This window comes from Fringilla coelebs, assembly GCF_963513975.1.
Source record: "Fringilla coelebs genome assembly, chromosome: 9".
Classification (NCBI taxonomy): Eukaryota; Metazoa; Chordata; class Aves; order Passeriformes; family Fringillidae; genus Fringilla; species Fringilla coelebs.
Genome location: NC_140067.1, coordinates 10,497,233 through 10,518,867, shown reverse-complemented (window position 1 = coordinate 10,518,867; position 21,635 = coordinate 10,497,233). Strand labels below are relative to the sequence as shown.

Genomic DNA, 21,635 nt, shown 5'->3' with positions numbered 1-21,635 from the left:
CTTTTCCCACTCAGTCAGGTTTATTGGGTGAGTGATTGCCCGAGGGAGGCTCAGCGTCAGCAGTTGTGCTCACTGTCAGGCCATGTGGATTTGGGATGGGAAGGGAGGAGCTGGCAGCTTTGCCCTTTGGCAGCATGTTGCAGGGTACAAAGCCAGCCAACCATCTTCCTTGCCAAGCTGTAAATTTGGCCCCTTGCTCTAGTGCTTCTCTGGCTTTTCCTGTGGGCTGAGGGTTCATCCCACTCATGCTGTGGCTGCTCTGCTAACTTGTTCTTCAGCTCCCTGTGCCCTTATGCTTGCATACACGGTGCTGTCAGCTCAGCTGCCTGGGTGCACTTCTGACTCATCATGTGCTGTCTGGGCAGCTCCCCATTTCATTACTGTTAGGAGTTCATGGTAGTGGGCTGTGAAGCTCTGTTCCCCTCTTCCCCACCCTGCTCAGTCCCATGTACCCAGGAGGGACAAAGCCTGTGGAGCTGTCAGCCCTGACCAGGATATCCCTAGCAGTGGTGCTGTGCCTGGCTGGGATGCTCTGTGCCATGGTCCGTCCCTGGCACCTCTCTCCTATGGAGATTTCTGCAGCACAGCACAGGATCCCAAGATCCTGTGCCAGTGCAGGGCAGAGGACCTGGTGCTTCCCCAGGCATTCTGACAGGGACCAGCCATTTCCATCTGCATAATGGAGACTGTAGCACAACCACCATCAACCCACTCTGGGATATTTTTAGGCCTGGCTGTGCTGATGAGGGAGAGATGACAGCCTCACTCCACATCCAGACCATGCGATGCTTCTCCCAGCTGCAGCCACCTGGTGCAATGGGAGAAGTGTGGGCTGTTTCCCCAGGGAAGGCAGCACTGACTGGGTGGCTCTGGGCTTGCTGGGAGCAGCTACTGGTTCAGGATACCACCATCCTTCTCCCTCTGAACTTGTTCATCTTCACTCTTTTGAGAGGGCAGCTTAATGAATTCCCCAGGTCTCACTGGCTCTTGATGTTAAAGGTATTTCCTGGCTTGTGAAGGAAAAGGAGGGAGTAATCTGAAGCTGTGGGACTGAAGCATGGCAGTGACGCACTTGCACATGGTCACTTGCTGTCACAGAACTGGGGAGCCCTTTCAGCTGAGGAGTTTGGCTTTTCTGCAGGGCCTGAGGCTTTTTGGAAAGCTCTGTGGAAGAGGATATCAAAGCTTCCCCTTTTCATCAGAGCCCTGTGTGGGGCTGCAGCTGGTGGAGTGAAAGGAGCGGTGATTTGGAGGTGACGGGGGTGAGTTGGTGGAGGACAGGAGATCTGGGGCACAAGGCTGTCTCCTGTGGCCAGGCTTGTCTGAAGCTGGTCCCTCAGCACTGCTGGGGAGGCCTTGCATGAAACAGGTCCCCAATGCCCTGGACACACACAATGACACTGTGCTGCTGGGAGGTGACATTGCCAAGCCATGACTGTCATGGGTGCAGAGGGGAGAACTGTCCTGCACAGGGTCTGTGGCTGGGTTAGAGGGGAGCTGGGTTGGGCTGGAGCAGGCTGCTCTACCCAGCTTCACATCAGGGCTCAAATGCCAGCCCGGGTGGGTTGTAGGTGCTGGACTCTGAACACAAGACTTGTCTGGGTGGCTGCAGAAAGCAGTAGTGCTAATCTTCCCCATCCACCAGGAACCAGTCTGTCGGGAAGGGTGTCACTGGTACCAACACCTCACTGTTTGTCTTACCCTATCCCTTCATTGGAAGGACCAGTTCAGCTTCAGGTGCAAACCTTCCTCAGCTGGCTACTGAGACCTGGAAAGCTCCAGCCCTGAACAGCTGCCTCTGTCTGACCCTGTGGATCTGCCAGCATCCCCCAGCATAGCTGTGGCTCAGGTGATGGCTGCAGAAAGTTCGTATTCCCTTGGCTGTGGCAAAGGAAGCTGGTTCCCATGAAGCAGGGTAGAGCAGCTTTGTTGGAGAGGCATAACTTTGTTCCCACCTTCTTGTGGCTGGATGGGATGGGTTGCAGCTGAAAACAAGGACCTGCTGGCCTGGCTGGTCCCCCATGACTGCTGGGACAGAGGCAGAGTTCTCCATTGGCTGGCAGCTCTGTACATTCACTGTTTAGGATCCCACTTACTACACAAGGATCCAGTGTTCCCTTAGTCCTGTTCTCACTCATGCCGACACAGACTTGTGTGACTCCAAGTGACGTACTCAGGGGGGGTTGAGGTGTTTTAGCAGCACCCTTCTGTGTGCCCTGCCTGTGGCTGGCAGCTGCCTCTTCATGGCTGCTATTAGCCCATATCCTGCCAGAAAACAGAACACCCAGAGGCCTTTCTTCCTGGCTGCTCTAACTCCCTGTTATGAAAAACAGCTGCAAGAATGCACAGGTTGTCACAAGTGCTGACTCTCCAAAACTGAGCATGTTCATGTCCTGCAGCACAGGGGTCAGAGCAGTGCCAACTGAGCCCTCAGCCCCTGCACCCCCTCACACAGTTCCTATGGCCCATGCTGTGCTGCGTGGCTTCTCTCCTTTCTTCCTTTTCCCAAGAGGGACCAGATAAGCCTCAGCACCCAGGAGTGGGGAAGAGAGGCAGTGGGACATGGCAGGGCTACCTCAGCTGGCAGCTACCCTGCCAACCCACTTCCCCAGGCCAGGCAGCTGTTCTTATGACCAACAGGGAAGCACCTCCACCAGCAGCACCAGCACTAACTTCCACCACCTTCCCACTGACTGACAGTATTTGAGGTGGCTGGTGCTTTCCCTTCCTCCTCCCTCTCCTTGCCCTTGCTACTTCCCATCTCCTTGTTCCCTTTCCTGAGCATCATGCTTGCCCTGGTGTCAGATGTGTAGGAGATGGGATACTTCAAGAGCATCTCTCTGGGCTCATGCCCCTGCACCCTGGGAGGTGTCGATGTCCCTTGGTGCACCATGGGATTTTCAGAGGGGCAGTCACCCACAGGGGTGCAGCCTGTGGCTCTGCAGACAGGACATGCCTTGGGAGTTGCTTACCAAAGGCAGCGTTGCTCACCATTTCTTTGGGCACCTGGGGAAGAGGTCAGAGTGACCCAAATGAGGAAGGTTTGTAAACCTGAAGTTGACACCAACTTGGGCACTTGCGCTGCTGTGCTTATGCTGTGGGTTTTGGCATCAGCTCACTTGGGCTTGTATGGGAGAGACAGGCATGAGTAACAGAGTTGGTTGCTGTGTTGTATGAAGGTTGCTGGTGCATTACTTGGGTTCAGAGGCTCCAGTTCACCATGCAGCAATGGAGAGGAGGTTCAAGCTGAACAGGATGAAAAGAGGAGCACATGGCTAGTGGCCCCATCACCATAGCAGGCCAGCTGAAGGTACACAAGGGATTGTTCCAGTGCAAGTAGTTAAGTACCAAAGCTCCAGGCTGGAAATTATGCATTCCCTGGGTCAAGGGCTGGCAATGAGCACTGCTGCAGGCAGTGTAATGCCACAGAGCCAGCTCAGGGTGTTGTACCTGTTTTTAGAAAGATGTGTGCATGAGCTGGAAGAGCAGGTGAACAAAACTGTCCTTAGGCAGAGCCCTCTGAACCTTCTCCAAGCCTTCTCTGGCTTGCAGCAATTAGTCCTGGCCTCCTTTATTCTGATGGAGCTGTTTGGACAGGAGATCAGGAGGGGTGCTTGCAGGTCAGGGCAAAACAGCAAGCAGGTCCATGCAGCATCTCTTCTTCATGCCTGAGCCACCAACGTCAAAAAATTTAAATTGAGACCTTAAACTTGTTGAGCTCTAGTTGAGATCTAAACTTATTTTGCAAGATGCTTCATGGTAAGGATGGCTGCCCCTGCAACCTTCTGTGACCGTGCTGTACTTAATTCCAGGCTTCAGTTTTTCCCATCTTCAACTTCTCACCTTTGGCTTCTGCACTTCCTTCTGCCCATATCAGTACTCTGCTCCTTCTGGCAGTAAGGAGACCCTCTCCTGGGGCAGTGGAGTACCTTGTAATCCTCACACCCTATGCAGCCTTATTTGTTGCATTTCCAGCCCTTAGTTCCTTTTTTGTGGTGGTGTTGCTGCTCCTTGGGATTTCTGTGCCTGTTCTGAAGTTTGTATAGCTGGACCAGACATCAAGTTGGCTTTGCCAGAGCTGTAGCTCTGCTTGGAAATCCTCTCCATGCCCCTCTGACTCATGACCCTCAGAGCCAAGGTACTGTGCTGCAGGCTCATGGCAACAGTCATGTGTGAGGATAGCTCTTTTGCAGCTTTTTTCCTTAATTTTGTCTCCCACCCCAGCTTTCAGGGCAATTCTCTGCCCTGTGATACAGTCTGTCTTCTCCATTCCCAAGAACCTTCCTTTGCAGTCCATCACTGGGCTGGGGACTGTTATAATTTTCCCAGGCCATTCAGCTCATGCTGTAGCAGCAAGCAGCATTCAGTGTTTTATCAGCCCCAAATGTAAGCCTTCATCTTGTTATTCAGATTATTGATGTTAAGACCTATTAAATGGCACTGGACCAGGGGTCACTGGGGGTCAAGGTAGGCTTTCTGTTGTTGATGTCTCCCCATTAAGCCTTGGCTCACTGACAGATGTCAGAATGTAGCTGTTAATACATGTAGTTGTTAATCTACTTGAGTCTTATTAATTCTTTATAATACATACTTTTAATTAAAATCCTGCAGCATTATTGAAAGCAGTGGAGAAGGCAAAGTATTCTCTCTAAATGCTCCTACTCTCAGCACCCAGAACTTTCCTTTTGCCCAGGAAGGAGTTTCCCTGTGTAACAGCCTCAGGATGCCCTTAGCTGTGCTTTCACCTACAGTCTGGGGCTCTCTGCCATTTCTCTGCCCATTGCTTTGACCTTTTAGGTTATGCTGGCCTCCAACCAGCTGACCATTCAGTAAAAATTAACACATGTGTTTGGGATAGTCTGTGATTAAATCATCAAATTGTTTGCAAATTACTTGGGCCTGTAGCTTGTGTGGCTGGTTTGGGGAGCTGCAGCCTCTTCTTGTGCCGCTGCTTTGCTGAATTCCCTCCTCTCTGTGACAGCATGTGAGATGGAGTCACTCCTGCCTTTCCCACTTGAGAGGAGGCAGTGGCTGGATGGAGCCTGCCTGCCTCACCCGACTCTTCCAACTGTTTTTATGGTACGAAAGGGGATGGGGTAATACCCATCTGGAGAGCTCAAGATGAAGCCATTGAGGTTCATGGCCATCACAGTTCTAAGAGTCTTGGAAATTCAAGTTTATTCAGCAATCATCTCAGAAACTCAAGGACAGCATGGCCACAGCTGGAGCTGGACTCATTCAAGGTTCCTGCAGCACTGGCATGAAGAAATGCACTGTGATATCCAGTGATGGCACCTGGGCTGAGCAAGACTCCCTATTTCACTCCCAGATCTCAGGTAGGCTTCACTGGGGAGGCTGCTGGGGGGGAGGTTATTTTACCTGGTTTCTTAAGGAGTAGAATTAAAGAGAGAACCTTCACCTAGCCTATTATTTTTAAGAGGCTGTGTTCATGGTGTGCAGCTTGGTAACTACTCAGTGCACAGATTCTATGGTGACCATTGTCACTCTGGACAGAATGGGTAAGATATAAACAGGCATTGCAAAATATTTCCCAGACAGTCAAACCAGCCTGCATGTCAGCAGACACTGCTTGGTTCTGTGTTCTCCTCTCTTGCATGGTGCAGTAACCCACTGGGAGCAGGACATTTGCTCCTGGACAGCTCACCAGGGCTTAGCAAATCTTCCTAAGGCTGTGCAGCTGAGATGGAGGTGGTTCTAACCTGCCAGCAGGGGGTCTGGAAAAGATTCCAGATGATCCTGCCTGAATCCTTATCCTGATGCTATGGTAGAAAGGACTAATGCAGCCCTTTAAGACAGAAAATAGGAAAAGCAGATTAAATCCCTGTGTCAAAGCATTAGGGAGGCTCATTGTGGGATTCTATATCTTGAAAAGGATTCAGGAAAATCAGAGAGGCTCTATAGAGCAGAAACACAAAAAATGGCTTGAGGGTGGGAGGAAAAGCCTGGCAGAAAGAGAATTAAGCGACTCAGTATATTTAGCTTTTCAGAAAGACGGATGAGAGGGGGTTTGCTTGCAGCATATGTGTAGTGTCACAAAGAGAAAATGCCAGGCTCTGAAAGGCTCTTTAATCAAGCAGAAGGCAGAATAAAATGGTATGTCTGTAAGCTGAAGCCAGACACCGGGAAGTGGGATGCTCTTCTGAACGTGAGGGTGAGGGACTCCTGAAACAGACCCAGAAAAGTGGGAGTCTTCAATGCTTGTCTTCAATTCAAGCCTACCTCCTCTCTTGGAAACTATGAGTGAACCAAACATAGTGTATTGGAATTACTGCAAGGAAATGAACTGCTGAGCAGGGTGCTGGCCAGGGGCTTGCGCTCGCACGACCACCTGCCAGGCGGGACCATTGGGTCACGTCATCTGAGGAAGATCCTTGGAAAGCTGGTCCAGGCAGGCAGAGCACTTGGGGAGGCAATCAGGCAGGCTCCAGGTGTTTACCTGCTCCCAAAGTGGTAAGTGAGATTCTTTGCTGTTGAAAACATCTGGAGGGTGGCAGAATTTTTGAGCCAAGTTCCGATTGTTTTAACTTCTTTTATGCGGGCCTGGTGCTGATGCTGTTTAACATTTCTCTTCTTAGAGTAGCCAGAGTACCAGATATGTAGTGTTCTCCACTTCAGTGTTCAGAATCTGCATTTAAGAATAATACATAATGAGTGTGTGAGATGAAACAAGTTTGGTCAGAGAGCTAGGACAAACTACAAGTGTCTTACAGCCCAGATTGCATTCCTTGAGCCTGTGCATCAGCAGAGGTAATCTCTGTCTAGCCATTACTGAAAAAGATCTTTGCTGTGGTATATAGTGGTACATAATTAATCATAAAATATTGCATTAATTAGTGTTGCATCTGGTTTGATGACATTTAATTTGGGGAGAAGGATTACAGTGTGAGTATTAGAATAGTAATTTTTATAGGGTAAAGAAACAAAATGAGATTAGAAGTCTCTATGAAGGAAACCTGGAGGCTGATGTGTGTATTTGGCATCTGATGCAGATAGCTAAAGCCTAACTCAATATACTCGTGGGAAAAGATGCTGCTCAGCATCTCCTAATGCACATGAGGGGAATTTGCAGAGCAATTCTGGCATGCCTCAGGTGGGCTCCTTTCAAAAGAAAGGCTGAGGGAAGCTTTGCTTATGGTCATGGTGGTGTGTCCAAGTCATGCTTAGTCCAACATGAGTGTCTCTGCAGCACTGATGCAGGGACACAGGGGTAGGACCCCTCACTGCTTGCTCCAAGCAGTGACCAGCCCTAACTGTTTTATGCTACCTGCTAATGCAGCCACCAGCTGTGCCCTCTGTCAGAGCCTTTTTTCTCCAGATCATGGCCAGTGCCGCTGTAGGAAATTCTCTGCAGACACACAGGTAGCTACAGGCTCAGCTGGTTTGCTGCAAGTGTTTTTTGTTGAGCAGGATGGGCTAGATCACTTGCCTGATCATTTGGTCAGTTTGGCTTTAAAAAGCTCCAGAGCATTCTGGAAAGCAGCACAGCAATATGATAGGATTTAATCAGACTTAATTATACCCCTGCTGTCTATCTCCTAGCAACATCCAGCTTGACATCTGCCTGCGAATGAAATGTGTAAGCTAAGTAGGAACATGTTCAGACTAAAGTCCTGCTACTTGAACCAAATCACGCCACTAATCATTGCCTTAATTCATCTCATGGCCGTCAAACAGCTGCCAGGCGCTGGTACCTGATTTTCCAAGATGCACAGCGCTTGCCTTCTGAGTTTTTTCCAGGCTGGCAAGGAGGGTGACTTCATCCCAGGCTCTTTGCAGCACACTGACACCTGATAACGGGGTTAGAGTTTCCTGAGTGACAAACACGGGCTCAGGAGCAAGCCCCAGACTTGTCGCTATTTGGCTTCGTGCTGTAGGTCCCCGCTTATCTCATCACTGAAATCAGAGCACCTGCTGTGCCCACACACCGCGGGGTTCAAATGCGGTACGGGGGCGGTTTAGGTGAAGCTTGGGGACAGCTGGAGCAGATGTGGCGCAGTGGCAGCAGGCAGTGCAGCAGCTCCGTGTCACAGGGACATGGGCGGCTGAGGCAGGGAGATGAGAGCCAGCTTATGCAGATGGAGGGATGAAAAGGGGAATGGAGGAGCAGGCATAAAGCAAGCGTTTGTAAAGTAAAACTGGGCTCCAGCCAGACATGATGTGGCACAGGAGTCGGTGGAGTTGCTGGAAGAAATGAGCAGAGCTGGGGCCATAGGAGGAAGCTGCCTGCACCAGCCCCAGCTGCCAGCTCGCCGTGAAGCTGAGGGAAGGGAGCTGCCCCAGAGCAACGAGCATCCTGAGCAGGTCAGCCCTTTGAAATGGGGGTTGATGGGGTAGAAGCTTGGGGGCAGATCTACAGATAGACAGGGCTGCATGAATGTGGTCTTGTCCCCTCTCCACATACCTCCTCACGAGGATACTGGTGTCACTGATACCTAGGTGCTTGCATGAGTCTGTTGGTCTCCTGTGCTGTCTCTAGAAGTTGTTGTTGGCATCCAAAAAACCCAATGGTGTTATCAGTGTGACATGTGTCTCCCTTGTGTCTCTGCAGAGGAGCGTGGTAGCTCTGGAAGCCTGGCTGCGTGGGTGCCACACTAGCAAACAACTTGCACCAATTTCATTTGTGCAGAGCACAAAGTGGGGTTTCTGGCTGTGAAAATGGGGCTGTATGAGCCCCCACCAGCTCTCCCTGTGACCAGCAGGTACTTGGCCTTTTGTCAACTGCCTTTGTCAACAGTGCTCAGCCAGCTCTGTGCTGTTCAAGGCAGTGTCTGCCATTCAACATCAGGACCTCAGCTCACCTCAGTGGGAGCTGCCACCATGCCAGACATGATCTTATTAAGATACCCTTAAAATCCACCTTTTGTTTTCCTCCTGTTATCCGTGACAAATGGAGGGTCACTGGGCTGGTCAGTAAAGATGCAGGTTTATTCCTCACTGTTTCTTTCCTTTCAGATGACTTTCCCTTTCACAACTAATAATTTGACTTTGTCATTCTATCCCTGAGAGGTGTTATATTAAGAGTTGGTCACAGAAGGCTGTGGAGCCAGCAAGAACGAGGGCAATGCTCTGGGAAGTTTCCGTTGCAGGCTGCTGCCAGTGCTGCTGTGCTCAGAGGGCAGCTGTGCAGTGAGAAGGTGGAGAGTGTAACATACCGTGGAAGCTGCACTATCTGCGTGGCGTGAGCTGTGCTGTGCGCTGGAAGGGCAGCTGGGGAGTCCGTGCCGCCCGGCCAGGTGTGGGCCAGCGGTGGAGGCTGTGCCACTCCAGGGAGGTGGCGCAGAGCCGGGCAGGGGCTGGGCAGGACCTTGTTGGGCGAGCAGTGCTGGGAGGGTTTGCAGGAGCCGGACGGTCGTGTGAAGGCAGGGGCCGGACGGCGCAGCAGTGACAGGTGCTGTGCGGGGCAGGGATGGAAGCAAACCCTGGGCTGCGTTGCCGTGTCGTGGCTGCAGCTTGGCTGTGCAGAGCGGGACAAGGCTGACAGGCTCGGCGGTCCTGACGGGAGAAGCAGCGCACTCAGTGCAGTGCCTGGAGGGCGGGCGATGCCAGGTCACTGCAGGGGCGCAGCGGCCGGGCAGCAGCTGAGGTGCCTCAGCTGGCGGAAGGTGCAGCGCTGTGGGGTGACAATGCGGAGCCTCACAGCGGGTACAGTACTGGCAGGGGCCACCCAGTACCATGCCTGGAGGCACCGCAGTGCTCTGGAGGTGCCGCGGCGTGACTGGGGAGCGGTGCCCGGCGGCGGCCGTGAGGGGGGAGCGGGCCCGGACCGTTTACCGCGGCGCCACCGCCACGCGCTGATTCTGGGGGGGGCGCTCTGCGCACGCGCACCGCCGCCCTGCCGCAGCGCTCCTCCGGCGGGGACCCCCTGCCCGCGCGCCATTGGCTGCGCAAGCCTCCCGCGATTGGCCGGGGCGTGACGCCCCGCGCCTTCCCATTGGCCGGCGCCCGCCGCTATGCGGGCGGGCCCCGCCCCGCCCCGGCGCGCCATTGGCGGCCGCGGCGCCCCCCGGCGGCGGCGGGTCCCGCTGGGCGCGCCCGGCATGGCGGCGCCCGCAGCCCCGCGCCCGGGGGGCGCAGCCGGCGGCCGAGAGCCCGGGGCCGGCGGCGGCCGGGTGAGGAGGGACGGGGGGGAGCGGGCAGGGCCGCTCACGGCGGCTGGCGCGCCGAGCGGGGTCCGGCGGGGCGCGGCGCGGCGTAGCCCGTAGCAGAGCGCGGCGAGGCGGGGGCAGCCCGGCGGTGGCGACGCCGCTACCCGTTCAAACCCGGCTCCAGCTGGCAGCTGTCAGCTGGCGGACAGCTGCCGTCCTGCCCGGGCCCGGCGAGCCCCTCTCCCAGGCTCCGGTCCCGCCTCTAGGGCAGCGCGTCCCCGCAGCGCGGAGCGCCCGGGGCTCCACAGGGAGCCGCGCCGCGCCGGCCGCTCCCGCGGGCCCCCCGTCCGCGGGACACCCCGGCGCTGGGGGCTTGCTCCGGGGCGTGTCGGCAGGACGCGGTGCTCGCCAGGCCTCGGCGGCCAGGGCCGCGCCGGGCTCGGTTGTGTGGAGCGGGCAGGAGCGGGGCTGATGCTCGGTCACAGCGTGGCGGTGACCCTGTGACGGCCAGAACCGGCGGCTGCCTGGGGTGGTTCTTGTTCCGCTGATACGCTTTGGGGAACGCGCGTGTTTTATCTTGTTAGAGGAGCAGGGTTTGGGATCTGTGCGTTATGGTGGATATGGGATTGCACGTTTTGGAGAGGGTGCCGTTGGAGAAGGTGGCTCCAGCCTCAACCTGTTTTTCTTTCTCAGGTCATGTAGAAGAGCAGATTTAATGTGAAGATGGGACTCTTGGTGTTTATGCGTAACCTGCTGCTAGCCCTCTGCCTCTTTCTGGTACTGGGATTTCTGTACTATTCTGCTTGGAAGTTGCACCTTTTCAGATGGGAGGATTCAAGTAAGTAGGGGAACGGTGCAACTGTTTCTGGGCTCCCTAAAATGCCTGTTAAATAGTTGCAATAGTGGTGAGGTGGTTCTGATTTAGTAGTATTAGAAGGATGTGATTAAGCCCACTCAAATGCTAGGGCTTTTAGTATGCTTAAGGGGTCGAATTTGTGACTACCTAATGCTCTTTATGGCTTTACTTTTATTACTGGGTACAAGAGCAGGTCCATGCTTTATAAATCTAGTATTAGACATCTCAGTTCTTGGAATATTCTGTTAGTTCATGATTCCTAATTGTAAAAATAAAGAGTTTGTATGTTGAGTTTTTTATTTCCTGAATCTTCTGTGCATTTTAACATATCTAAGCAAAGTTTGGTTTTTTTCCTCTGGTGAATTTTGATTTCTTTCTGTAATCATATATGCTTGTTATCTCATCATCTTACTTTGTCCTTCAGAAATCCTCATCTTCCATTTATCTTCCATGTTATTATCTGCCAACTATCTGTCATCTAAAGGATGTCTTTCAACCTTTTTAAGTCCAAAGAGACATCTGACCTCATTGAATACAATCTGAGGATTGTACTGTGCAGTAAGGCCATAGAAGGTTACAGTTGCAATGAAATTAGGCTGAAGTTTGATTGCTCAGTTGCTGCTCTTATTTTTGTTTGTGTTGATTTTGCCTGCATGCAAGAACTATTTATTGAAAACATAAAAACAAGAAAGCAATTCCCTCCTCTCCCCTCCTGCCCAAAACACAAGCCAGCCTTCCTTGCAGCTGTTCCACAGGCTGTTTCAGATGTCTCAGAGCTGACTGTTGCTCCCTGGATCAGCAGCTGAGAAACACTGATCCAGAACTGACAAGAATCCACTGGTCAAATTTCTTCTTTGCTGTTTTGTGTTTTTGTGCATGCTGATAGAGGTTTCTGCTGCAATGCTTCTTAAACTTCACATTTTTTCTACCTCTGTGTGCTCCAAATCTGTTGTTGTGTGTTCTTGAGAAGTTTTGCATGATGACCGATGATGACTTGGATATGACATTTGTGCTGATGCACTGATTTTGACAGGGGAATTACTGAGGTGCCTTGGACTAGAACCAGTATTAAAAACTAAATTTGTAGAAGGAGATGCTCAGTGTTTTTCTGAGCAGGGATTTTTTTCTTCAGGTCTGTGCTTCAGAGAGGGAGTTAAAAATCTTCATTATGTGTTTCTGCAAAGTAGTACTTTTATTGACAAGATGTGGAAAATGCTTTCTGCATGAAAATAAGTGCAGTTGTGGTTAAAAGAGCAGTTTTTGTATATCTGCTATTACATGATGATCTCTTATGAAATTATGCCACCTATCATCCTTTACTTCCTTCATGCCACCAGGAAATCATGTTGGACTTCCCAAGGCCTGCAAAAAAATACTTTCATGCCACAACTTGTGTGTGATCCTTGTTACAAATGAAGAGGCAGCTCTGTGTTTATCTGTTATGCACCAAGGTGCTGGGGAGGGTTCTAACTTTCTGCAATCCTCTTCGGATGTTGTGCCTTTAGCTTTGTGTGCTATTTGCTATTTCACACCATATCAGTCCCTGGTTTTGTGGTAACTTTGGGTTGCAGTGCAATGTTGCAAATCTGTGTGCAGATGCTGTGGATTTCTATAAATGGAACACTTTTACCTGGAAAGATGACTCTAAGTTGCAGCCTAGTTAGAGTGATTTCCGTTGGGTGTGTTGGCTGCTTTTGGGTAACCAGGGTGTTCTGACAGGAGCACTGGGAGGTAACATAGCAGACCTTTGGTTTGTCTCCCTTTTTCTGACCTTTTGTGTAAAATGTGTCATTAGTTTATTCTTGGAAGTTGCAATGCTTGCATTAAGCTTCTTCAACATGTACAAAGAGATGATGCTAGCTTGAGGATTTAGCTTACTGTTCTCTATCAGTTGCCACAATTGATTTGGACTGTACTGTTGTTCCTTCTAGACACTTATGTGTATTGTGTCTTAAATATTGGATGAAGTTCTTTGAAATATTAGCATAAGCAGCAGCCTAATGTAAAGGGGCAGATGTTACTTTTGAAACAGTATGGATGGTACCTGTTTTCAGTTGGTCTTCAGACTTTTTTATTCATCAAAACCCATTTTATTTATCATGTAATTTAACACAGGAGTAGCTTATGCAAATATAAAGTAGAAATTTAAAACCCCATTTTGGGAAACTTCATATGAAGAGTTAATGTTAAATAAATAATGTTCTAAAAATCAGCATTTGGAAGTTAACAAATGACAGATTTGAATTACTTATTTAACCTATTAGGCCTTCTTGAGAATGTGTAATATGATACAATGTATAATGGGCAATTATACTTTGTATTTGCTGAAGGGGAGCCTTGCTTAGTTAAGTGCCCCAGATAGATGGTGCATAAGTGTTGTGGTTTTATTTCCTGAATTACAATGTAGCGTGTGACCTTGTAAATTTCCTTAAGATTGATATGATAATGCTGATGTCCCCAAAGGCAAAACTAAGTCAGATGTGTTAATTTTGGGGTCCTTAGTAATCAAAGATTATTGATTTTGTGTGAGTTACCTTCTTATTAAATTACTTTCATTTTTCTTGTGACCAGTGCCTTTCATCTGTTTCATAGTGACTCCCTAGCTTCAGCAGGGACATGTGTTTTTGTTCTGTTCTTTGTGCTAGAGGAGGTATGAAACTAAGCTCATCCCAGCACCTGACACCTTTGCAATCTCTTCAGAGATGGGCTTTAGTAAATTTGACACCTGCGTTTAATAATGGAAATAAACAAATTTGTTGTAGACTATGGTGGAAAACACTTGATCTGCTTATTTACTGCTTGTGTGGTTTGTTCACACAATGTTTTAGAAGATGCCTATGCTTATCGTTGTCATGGGTGAATTTGAATGGTAACTGTAAAGTGGTTTATTGTGTAAACTAGTCTCCCTGACACTTGGACGTTTGTGTGTTTAGCTGTGAAAGTAGATGAATAGCTAAATTATTTTGTTTATGTGTACATCTGACCTCCACAAGAAAGGAGGCTAAACTTCGAAATAGACTGAAAGATACACATCAATGTTTCTCTTAATGTTCCCTTAACACTAAGTGTTCTCCACTTAATGTTAAATCTGTCCTCCTTGAGTGATGCCTTAGTGAGTACTGCAAGATTATTCTCCTTCTTGTATGACTCTGCACCTTGCCAAAATACAAAGGAGAAGAGGAAATAATTAATTTTTTAAAAGGCTTGTCTTTACTGTGACAAGAATAGATTGAATTCGGCTAATGTGAACTAATTAACGTTGAATTAAGTTCAACTCCTTCTTCTATTCAAGACAAACCTCCAGCGGTTGCTACCCTTCTCTCATCCTTTTAGTGAATATCATGACTGGCTACTCTTTCCCAAGCCTTGTTTCATTTGGTGGCAAAATGTTGTTAGTTCTCAGAGCAGCAGCAAAGTACAAAAATACGGGATGTAATGCTGAATGCAGGAGGACCCTTGAGTTCTGGTAGTGGTTGGGAGTACCTGAGCAGGGTTTAGGACAGATTTCCTTTTTCTCTTTCCTGATGTTTGTAATGCAGCTTCAGTCTCTGACAGTAGTGGTAAGAGATGCTGACTGTCCCTGCACGTTCTCCCCAGACAGGCGGTAACAGTGGATTCCACAGCTCTCTGATGAAGTGTTGAGTTGCACAGAGGTGTGCTGAGGACACAGAACTGATAATGTGATGTGAGAGACAAACAAGGAAATAACTAGTTTGCAATCAGGTTTAGCTGTCCTGAACATTCTAGAAGGAACTTAGAGGAGCAAATAATTGTACTGCTGTTCTTTGTGTTTCTGGCCACTTGGTTGTCGGGGAATTCTTGCTTAGTAATGGTAGTGATGGGAGCAGGCTTTGAAGGTCGGAGACATGCACAGCAGCCTCTTTGCTAGTAACTTCCCATCCTGTTCCTTTGCTGGTGCTCTCTGAGGAGGAGGGAAGGTGTTGTCTGTACCAGTGTGAAGATACAGCTCGTAGGAGGGTGTACTGTTGTCTTTAAAAAGTATGGTGGGAGATGGAGTTACTTAACCTGATGTGTGTATAGCTGATTTTACAACTTCAAAATGCATGTGTTGTAAGGAAGGAATGATTCCATTATAAAGCATCCTTGCAATGGAAATATTGGACTCATTCCCCCAAGTCAGCTTTTACTTTTTCCCTCTCTCTCAAAGTATTGAAGTATACTTGGGACAAGGACAGTGTGATGCTATTTTCTTGTTCTCTATTGTATTTCTTTCTACATTAGCATTGAACTAATATAAAGAAATATATACTCTGCATGAAGTACTTTTGCCAAAACCCATGTTAATACAATTTGAGCTTGTCAGTTTGAATGTGGTTTTTGAAACATCTCCAGGTATGTTCTGTTGATGTGTCCTTAAAAAAATCAAGTCACTATTCTGTCATCTGTTGCTCTGTGTTATTTTCAACTCTAATTCTGGCAAGGCAGCCAAAGAGATAAAGCTTTGGGAGGAGATTTTCCAAAGGTATTTCAGGACCCTTATCCTTTTTACTATTTTTTTTTTAATGTCTGTTTCCAAGGGAACTGAGGAGACATAAACAGGCAAAACTGACTCACTTCTGGTTGCAGGTTTTTAATCTGCTTGCATTTCCATGGAAACCAGTCATGCAGCAAAAAAGGCTGAATTAATCAAAAGCAATCAAACCTTTATTATCAATATAAATACTGGTTAATCTCTTTCAAAATGAAATGGTACTTTTGTCAATTCTTGTATTAGGGTCTAACAATGTACTGAAGAAATGGATCTTCTTGCAAGATTTGGAAATATTTACTCTTCCTCAGGTGGCTGACGGATGTGTGGTGGTATCCAGGGTGGATGGGTACAGCAATTGTGTCTTGGGCTACTGGGAGTGTCATTTGTTCTGCGTCAAGGGTGTGAATCTTACGTACACTGACATCTGACTTCCTTCTGTTCTTTGTTTAGTGAAGAACCAATGAAAAGACATTCAGTTGGTGTGTGAGCAACTAGGCCATGGAGACAAACTTGTCCTCTTTGTGGAGAGAGTCACGTAATGGTTTTGTGTTCTGCTGTGACTGTCCTACTTGCCTTTGCCAGAAGTTATGGATGCAGGAGTGCTCCTATAAAAAATAACAACTCTAGTCCAGCTCAGCTTGGCACTGGGAGCATAAATCTGATCAAAGTGGCTTGAGCTGGGATGGCTGAATTGATGGTTGTTAGATGGTTGAGGGAGAGTATTTTTTGACAAGGCACTCACAGTGCTTTTGTAAGTGGTAGCAAGCAAATGGTGATGGTAACAATTTTAATTGCTCTCTATCTATGGCATAAGCTTTAGGTGGGGGGAGTGTGTGTATTCTTTAAAGTAGACTTTATTGCTGTTGCCTCTGCTTCCCAGGCTGGAAAGCCCGAGAGATTAACCTTGTGGGCATTACTTTTTTGCTTTGGACGGTATTGGGCAGCACTCTTAAGCTTCCTGAAACAGTTCCGTTTTGGTTTTTTTTTTTTTTGCTTTGTAGGAAGAGACTGGGTACAGCACTGAGGTGGATTATTGTGAATTCTCTAATGCTTGAGTTATTAGTAACTTCAAGGTTCATTTCATCCACTCAGCTGTAGTGTGTGTTAGTGCTGTACTTTCTGCACCAAAATTGAGACCAAATGTTTAGAAAGTTCTTATAACATGGATTCAGCTACAGTTTTATGGATCTCTTTGCTAGTTTTCAGATACTTTAGGGATTTGAGGATCACAGTGATGCTTTTTTGAAATGCTAAAAATAGCAAGTAATGTTATTGAGGCAGCAGTGCATAGTAGAAGCAAAGATGTAAAAATAGAACTTAAAACAAGAGTTGTCTGGTAAAGTAGTTTAACTTTTCTAAGTTTTTCTCATATTGGGCTGAAGTATTCCCCTTGTGTTCAGCTTGAAACTTAAAGCTATAGTGTACTAACTATGGTGGATAATTCTTTTATCTGTGCAGAACACAGGAAAAAATTGATTTGGTGCCCAGAAATTGTCGCTGCTCAAGTTACTTTTGTGCTCCCTCTTAGCCTGCCAGAATAAGGAGCATGGCTAAACTTAAACTCCAGGACACTCAGTTGTGGGAGTATCTTTCACAGCTGTAATTGTGCCAGCTATTTCTCTCTTGGCTGGAAGCTGATGTGTGTTCCTGACTGCTCTTGCTGTGGCTGTTAAATGTAAGCGCACAGAGCTGCTGCCCATGTGCCACCAGGACAGAGGAGACAGTCTGCTCAGTGAATGTGAATCACAACCTAGGAGACCTCAAAACCAAATTCAGAAATTCATGAGGGCCTCTCTGTCTTTTGGAAGGCAGGACTTCACAGGACAGACAAGGAACATAGGGGAATGCAAGTGCCTCATCTTTTTCTGATCTGTTGCTGCTTCTTTAGTGAAATACCCAGTATTACTTTATGACCCAGCTGTCTCTCCAGGAATTTTGAGTGCTGCTATAATGTTAACAGTACAGGACAAAACTCTGCAGGGGCAATGGGAAATGATGCATGACAGAGCTGTTGAGAGAGGGAGCGAGTATAACATGCCTTGTCCTTGGGATTTCTCCAGAGGAGGAAACTCCCTGAACACTCTTCTGGCTTTAGGAACATATAAGGAGCAGGTTTAGAGAAGGTCATTAAAGGCATAACACCCTAAGCATGTTGTGGCTTGAGGGGTGGCTGTAACACTGTACTTGTATTATCTTCATTTTGGCTTTTTTGGGTTACTGTTTTAGTTGTGGATGAGTGCTGACCTTTTAGAAGATGGAAAAACAAGGTGCAAGAATACTTCTCCATCTCCCTGCTTATGACTGGGCCTTAGTTTTGCATTTTGAAATAACTAAATTGCTCTTGTTTCTCTTCACAGTGACTGTCTTGATGCTGTTTGAGTCCCTTTCTATGTCCCCCATCTCTCCATTTGTGTTTTCAGTGATGGGTACAATTGAGGAATTTGCCCAGTTTAAAACAGAGTGTGATTTTTGTTTGTTTCACTTAGTTGACCTCAGCCTGACTTAGTGTTTCCCTTGCTTCACTTGCTCAATTTGTGCATTTTCTCCCTGGCCTCCCAACAAATTTTTGGGAAGGGTATGTTCCTGTGACTTTGGATGGGTGCATTGGGAGCGTGTTCATAAGGAGCAGTGCTCAGTGTCTTACATGCAGCCAAAGCTGTGTCCTCAGATATGGATTTGCAGAGGTCAAAGTCAGCAGTTTTCCATATTCTGGAAAGGTACATTGCAGTGAAAGCACTTTACCTCTGGTAGCAATTGCTCTGCAGCTGAGTGCTTTCAGAGGTGAAAGGATTTATTCATCTCAGCTGACTGTGAACCCCTTAGCAATGTGTTCAGCTGGAAACAATACCTCCTTGTGAGAGCTGTGTCATCTGTGTTAGTGAGTGGTTCTCTGCCTCTCCTCCTCCTCCTCACCGTGAATCCCCCCACCTCTCACCTGTACCACTGCAGCACTGGCTGTACTGATTAAGGTATTGCCAACCTCCATGGGAGCTCCCCCCACCACTCATTTGATAGGATAGATGGCACTTTTCCCCTTGACTTTGATACAGACAGGCTGGCTTTGGGCACCTTCCATGCTCATTTCAATTCTGTTTCACATCAGTTCTGCTGACGTTGGGACATTGGGACGAAGGAGGTAATTTGTGATTTGTCTCAAGTTGGACAGCTGCTGCTGCTGTGATCTGAGTGTGGCCTTGGTACTGATTCTGACTGTGCCTGTCACACTTAGGGATGTTTTTCAGAGATTTTTCCTAGTTTATCTTCTTTCAACATTGTCACTATAACATCTAATTTTTTGTTGTTGCAGTCTGGGTTTACATCACAGTGTCAAGCTGAGGCAATAAAGCAGCCAAACAACCTGGGTATGACTTGCAAGGACAAGTACACTTGGGTCATGAGGTATAGCTCTCTATGAATTATGTATCTCTTCTGCACTTCAGAAGGAATGTAATTGTGAATCCAAGCAAAAAGTAATTTGTACTGTGCCTGCGTATCCTGAATAGATAGTTTGAACCTGAGGTAACTGATTTCAAGTGGTTATTCCTTCATGGCACTGGGTGATTATATTGCTCTTGTATGCATTGCTTTCCTGAGAGAATAACTGTGTGTGAGGATCGTGCCAAAATCCTAGTCAGGTACAGAAACTACAGCATGTTTCTTAACCAGTTCTTGGTATTTTGCATAACCAAAGGTCTCAACAATCCAGGAAGTGTCTACCTCTGAGGGTCTGAATTTAGTATTCCTTGCTCAGTTCAAAAAAAAAAAAAAATGAATGTGTTAAAATCAGCTATTTCCATTTTTAAGTGCTTATAAACATGCATTTTTAAAACTTCTTTCATATCCCTCTGGGGTCCCTCCTTCTTTAACTCGCTTCTGTTAGAGCATGGCACTTTTTCACAGTTGTTACCCTGTGAGTTTCAGTGTTTGGACACTGATTAAATGTGGGTCATCAGAGCTGCACCAGTGCAGGAAGTGTACCCCTTAATCACTCAGAGAACAAAAGAGTTTATAACTACAGAAAATTTTAACTGGTATCTTTTGTAACTACAGTGAGTGTGCATGTTCCAAGGAGGATCTTCTTTCAAAGCACTATGAATGCATGTATGCTTTAAAAGAAGTAGTGGAAAGAGGATGGCACAGAAGTTAATAAAAGCTGAGTTTTCCTAACAGATAAGTAGCTGATGGCTTCCTACTTCTGAAGGCTTACCCTTACTGTTGCAATGTTAATAATTTATAAGCGCAATTGCATCTATTTGTCTTTGTTACAAGTTAATCAATATCAGAGTAGCTATAAAATACTGTGTAAATATTATTTCTCAGCTGTAATTGTGCCCAGACATACTAATGAAAAAAAATGTACTGAGGCTCATTTCTTAGCATGAATAGACCTGACTCAGGAAGGCAGAGAAAGCTGAGGCACAGGAAAGTCAAATTTTTCTACGTCATGCAGCAGCTCAAGGGCAGAGCTATGAATAGAATAAAGGTCTCAAGGTTTTTCATCTCAGTCCAGTTGGCCAAATGAGACTCCCTGTCCTATAATTACTCAATCTGTGTCTGCAGTTCAGGAGGGCAGCAATATGTTGAAGTTGCTTGCTTGTGGCAGAGGTCACCTGTGGGTGCTTGTAAAAGCACAGGCAGTGTTTCAGAGTGCTGTACTGATGATAAAGCATGGCCTGCATGGGCACTGCTGCTGGAGTGATGGAGGTGCTGTAATTAGGGCATGATGTGGCTGCTCTGAGTTGCTGCTAGAAGCTACCTCAGATGCATCTGTGCAAGTGCCTTCAGAATTAAGTGTACAACCTGAACTGTTGTGAATTCTAGTCTGGGGCTTTTCAGCCTTCAATTTTGCCCCATCAAAGGCCCTGTACTTCATGCTGCTTAAATACCAGGGAGTATTTGTTTTTTATAGTGGAGAAGTTTAATTTTGCTCTCCACACATAAGGTTAGGACTCTCTGTTCTTCTGTTTAAACTTTAAAAAAATACATGTTCAGGCAGACTAAACTTCTAGAATTTCTGCTCAAACAATGAAAGACTGAGCTTTCAGAAAGAGAGGAACAACGAAGCAGTTCAGGCTGTTTTAACCATAGCAATCACTAATGCTCTGGGTATAATTAGAAACCTAATTACTGTGAATTTACTTGCAAAGACTTTTCAGCCTTTTGAGACTTGCCCCACACAATTCTATCAGGTTCCAAGTGGAGCACGGGTGGTTCTCCATTAAGCTGCTGGAAATTAGTAATGCTGCTTTTTTCTGTTAGCACTGCTGCTATAATCTCTGTTTAAAAGTGCCTTATCTGAACAGTGGAAAGGCTTTTATTATTTTTTATTATGATTCATTTTAATATTATTTTCTATATATTTGAGTCCAGAGCTTTTGTGTTTGGGTCAGATACTTCATTGGAGGCAAAAGCCCGAGTTAATGCAACCTAATCAGTGCAAATTGAATTACAGTGGGGAAATGTGTAAATTTTGATTGAATTTTCTAATTCTGCCTTTTTATTTAACAACGCTTCAAATATAATTTTAATACTTCTAAACTTTTGAAAGATAGGTTTATGCATTAATTTCAGTTAGGTACAAGGAAGAAAGTCTTCACTGTGAGGGTGGTGAGACACTGGAATATTGCCAAAGAAGTTGTGGATCCCCCTTCCCTGGAAGTGTTTAAGGCCAGGCTGGATGGGGTATTGACCAACCTGGTCTATTGGAAGGTGTCTCTTGCCCACAGTGGAGGAATTGGAACTAGATGATCTTGTAAGGTCCTTTCTAACCCAAACCATTCTGTGATTGAAAAAGAGGCCTTATTAGCAAAACATGAAAGCTTCAGTACTGTATAACAACGTATTACTTCTCACTGTGTATTTGATTTCCCACAAAGTTGTTTTTGTAATTACAGCACATTGTATTATATAACAGTTTGTCCTTCTATGAATAGAAACTGTGCCATTATCTGAAGGGACTTTGGGCTGCTGTTTTTTCACCTTTGGACCTCTTGTTTCTTGATGTAGTTACTAAAACTTGGTTTTTTCCAAGAAGAATTAAAAATAGCTTGTGTACTAGACCTAAGTATTCTTCATGCTGTACTCTCCTTTGCAATTTACACTTCTTGGGTGGATGGATGGATGGATGGATGGATGGATGGATGGATGGATGGATGGATGGATGGATGGGGGACTAGAGAAA

General features: G+C 47.0%; 1 protein-coding gene across 5 annotated transcripts in view; it reads left to right on the top strand.

Moving 5' to 3' along the window:
- The first annotated feature begins 10,023 nt into the window (after nt 1-10,023).
- ST3GAL3 (ST3 beta-galactoside alpha-2,3-sialyltransferase 3) overlaps nt 10,024-21,635 on the top strand; it is a 173,100-nt gene continuing 161,488 nt past the window's right edge. For 4 of the 5 annotated variants that reach the window (XM_084211755.1, XM_084211754.1, XM_084211753.1 and 1 more), the window contains exons 1-2: nt 10,024-10,130; nt 10,800-10,944. In XM_084211755.1, the coding sequence (XP_084067881.1) occupies nt 10,830-10,944 (115 nt within the window). In that variant the 5' untranslated portion in view covers nt 10,024-10,130; nt 10,800-10,829. Of the gene's footprint in view, nt 10,131-10,799; nt 10,945-21,635 lie in introns of those variants that run through there. The other variant, XM_084211756.1, reaches the window with a different exon arrangement.